The 3,344-nt window shown below is 33.8% G+C and overlaps 1 protein-coding gene across 1 annotated transcript; it reads right to left on the reverse strand.

The window, feature by feature from the left end:
* Positions 1–634: 634 nt before the first annotated feature.
* On the reverse strand, positions 635–3,016 carry LOC139896294 (peptide deformylase 1B, chloroplastic/mitochondrial). The gene is made up of 6 exons (XM_071878890.1): positions 2,789–3,016; positions 2,471–2,609; positions 1,845–2,037; positions 1,512–1,622; positions 1,312–1,374; positions 635–1,029 (listed from the first exon to the last, which is right to left on the reverse strand). The coding sequence occupies exons 1-6, from the start codon at positions 3,003–3,005 to the stop codon at positions 928–930; spliced, it is 825 nt and encodes a 274-aa protein (XP_071734991.1). The 5' UTR covers positions 3,006–3,016; the 3' UTR covers positions 635–927.
* Positions 3,017–3,344: the final 328 nt, after the last annotated feature.

The following is a 3,344-nucleotide window of genomic DNA, read 5'->3' on the forward strand; positions in this document are numbered from 1 at the left end:
CTAATAGAGCATCTTGAGTTAAAAAATAAAGAGTACAACATTTTAAGTTTCAAGCTTTGTATTATATATCCATTTTAATTTTAATTTTAATCATTATTTAGGTGTTTTTGTTTCAGCCTGATGATGAAATCTCATATGCAGTAATTATTATCATTATCATTTATCATATCATCTTTTAAATGATAATAATCATAAAATCTAGTGTATTCCTTTTAGAACATGAAAAATTCAATTGTATTTGCAATATTGAACAAGGTGGACTGAAATTTCAATGAAAACATGGCTTACTTTAATTTTGTTATTAATTATTGATTATTATTGTTTTGATAAAAAATGAAGATATATTAAGATACGATAAATGGCTTTATTTACAATTTACAACATATAGCCAAGAACGAAAATTGGATGGTTTATATTTATAAGGTGACTTTAATAAACATGGCAGATTTGAATATTAAATGTTTTGATTGTAATTATTATAGTAATCTTAACATTGCCCTAAGTGTGTTGTTTATCAAAACCCTTGTATGAAAGTTATGTAATCGTAGCATTTATCTTGACACAAACGCAACGATCACTTCAGAAAGCCAATTCGAGAATGTAAGCCTATATCCATATTGATAGATGAGTCAACAATGTAGCATTCTTAAACTAAGGACAATAGAAAAGAAGATAAAATCTTTCAATTTGGAATGTATCTATGCAACAATGACTCACTTTTCATGTATCAGATGACAACATTAAGAATCAAATACATGCATGAAACACTCACTTATCAATGTTTTTTGGTTGGGCAGTAAGCTTTGTACGAAACTATTATGAAAATGTGTACCGATCTCGAAACCAAAATATTACCCCTTGGAGATTAATAAGGATATGAAAGTAACGAGCGTGTGCAAACTAATTACCAAAATGCACTCACTCGAATCAAGATCTTCCAAATCCAGTAGCGGCCTTCCATCTTTTTCGGGTTTCTACACTTTCAGGCCTCTGAAGTCCTGTCCTATCCTCATATTTCTGTTCCAACGCCTGTTTAAGGCCTTAAAATGATCAATCGACACCACTAAAAAAGACAACATCATGCTGAATTTCAATGAGAAACAGAAAGAGAGGGTGGTGGCGTCCAACCCGACCCACTCTGACTCATATTAGAGAATTATTACCCATTTGGACTCGTTACCCAACCCACCCGTTTTGACACCTCTAAACTATATATTGTATTTGTATCATACATTAAAAAAACATAATATATTATCTAAATGGATGTTATCATGTTAGGAATTTGGATTTACAATAGCCATAATAACTCACCTGTAGTTCTGTACGGATACTATCGACAACTTCTGCAGTCATTCTGTCAAAGAAGAGAATCCCCTGTAAATTTATTCAAGTGTGTTATAGGTATTTTCAGAAACTAAATATGTATGCATATTATTTTATTCATAAATAAATTGAAAAAGTCAAAAGTAAATATACTTGTTGGTGTGCAACATGGATAGTGATTAACTTACCTCCAAATGATCAAACTCGTGTTGGAAAACACGTGCAGGAAGGTGCGTCAAGCTAACTGAAAACTTTTCTCCAGTGATGTCTTGTGCATCAACTTTAACAGCTTCTGGCCTCTGCAAATCGAATTCGAAGGCATCAAAAATCTCTCTGGAGAAGATATGAAGTTACTACAACTGATTGGTGGAACTAACTATATACTTGACACTTATAATAATAATTAGTTTGTGAACAAAGTTCAACCTTCTCTTCTGATTATCGCTCCTTAAGGCACCAAAGTATGCAATAAGAACTATGATAAAATTAACTAACATATTTAAAAATAAATAGGCTATTACCACAACATCAGCGTTGATTCCTGGGAAGGATAGGCAACCTTCAGTAAATGGAGCCAACTTTTTAGAATATCTGGTGACTTTTGGATTTATTAAAACAAGTTCCTCTCCTTCACCTCGTTCACCAACTGGATTAAACACCATAAGTTTAACATTAATTCCAACTTGCGGTGCTGAGAGTCCGATGCCATCAGTCCTGTGGACAAGGAAGGCAACAAGAATTGTTCACACATGTTCTTTGATTCAAACTCACTCACCCCATTAATTAAGACTTCATATTAACAAAATGGACTGGCCTTTTAGTAAGGGTGTAAATGAGTCAAGATACGTGAGTTCGTCTCGCTAAAAGCTCAATTCGAGCTTGAGATAAACAAGCTCGAGCCAAGGACAAGCTTAACTTAAAACCACTACTTGCAATAGCATAATCACTTGCAATTTGCAAATGACGAGTGCAAATCAGAGTATACAACATTCTCAAACTCCAATCGCTAGAAGATCAATACTTACAACTAAATTAAGACCTAAAAAACATTTACTTTTTGGCACCAACAAACACACAACAATCACATACATAAACTACAACAGTTAAACTAAACCACGCTGCATACAAACGAAAGAAGAACGCTTACTTGTACATTAAATCAAACATTTCGTCTACTAATCTCTTCAAATTCTCATCAAATGTATCTACACGTTTGTTTTTCGCCCTGAGTATAGGATCGGGATACAACACAATTTTCAAAGGAGCTTCAAATTGCAAATCAGCCGCTGAAATAACAACAATAGTTTCATAAGAGTTCAAATATACGGATAAACATACATATACACACATTCTGATAATAACAACATGAAGTATTGTTTCGTACAGTTACTTTCAAAATAAAACGATATTAAACTACCAGTTTAATTCTATCTAAAAATTATAACCTAATTTTGAATAAACTTACGTGAAGCTGATACGTCGTCGTTTTTCTGAATGAAACCTCGTTTGGATTGTGCTTGAACGATTGTGGCTGGTGGTGTATGTTGGTAATTTGAAGAGAAAAACTGACGGCTGTCGGACAAAGTGACTAGCCGGAAATTTGTGAAATCGTGCCGGTGGCTAGTAGTGGGAAGAATAGTATGTGAGAGTGCTGATGAGTGTAGCCAATTGGTACAGGCCATTGGATATCACTACTTTGGTTTTCGAATTTATCCAGAAATATAAGTGACGAAAGGTAGCTAAATTGAGGACTATTGTGTAGTACAGGCCCTTCTAGTTTCATTTAGTTACATAATGACCCCTCTCCTTACTTTGGATTTACAAGTACTCCCCTCCCATGTCCCCTTTTTAACTTTTTTTTTTTATTACTTTGTAGTGAATTTGTTAAAATTCATCGTTGATGATGTTTGGTTTACTCTCTTGCACTTCAGGTGTTTTTTGTTTTGCTTGCACGTGTTTTACGAACTGTGATTGTTTCGACTATTTTTGCCTGTGTCTTACGAACTGTGAATGGTTTGACT

The sequence above is a fragment of the Rutidosis leptorrhynchoides genome, chromosome 3 (genome assembly GCF_046630445.1).
Source record: "Rutidosis leptorrhynchoides isolate AG116_Rl617_1_P2 chromosome 3, CSIRO_AGI_Rlap_v1, whole genome shotgun sequence".
Classification (NCBI taxonomy): Eukaryota; Viridiplantae; Streptophyta; class Magnoliopsida; order Asterales; family Asteraceae; genus Rutidosis; species Rutidosis leptorrhynchoides.

What these genes read in the sequence shown, in the direction of transcription:
- LOC139896294 (XM_071878890.1), bottom strand. Translation starts at nt 3,005, where the DNA reads ATGGCCTGTACCAATTGGCTACACTCATCAGCACTCTCACATACTATT. An exon ending in ACGAGTTTGATCATTTGGAG is followed by an intron (nt 1,375 to 1,511) that starts GTAAGTTAATCA and finishes ATAAATTTACAG; the next exon opens with GGGATTCTCTTCTTTGACAG. An exon ending in GTATCCGTACAGAACTACAG is followed by an intron (nt 1,030 to 1,311) that starts GTGAGTTATTAT and finishes GGCCTTAAACAG; the next exon opens with GCGTTGGAACAGAAATATGA.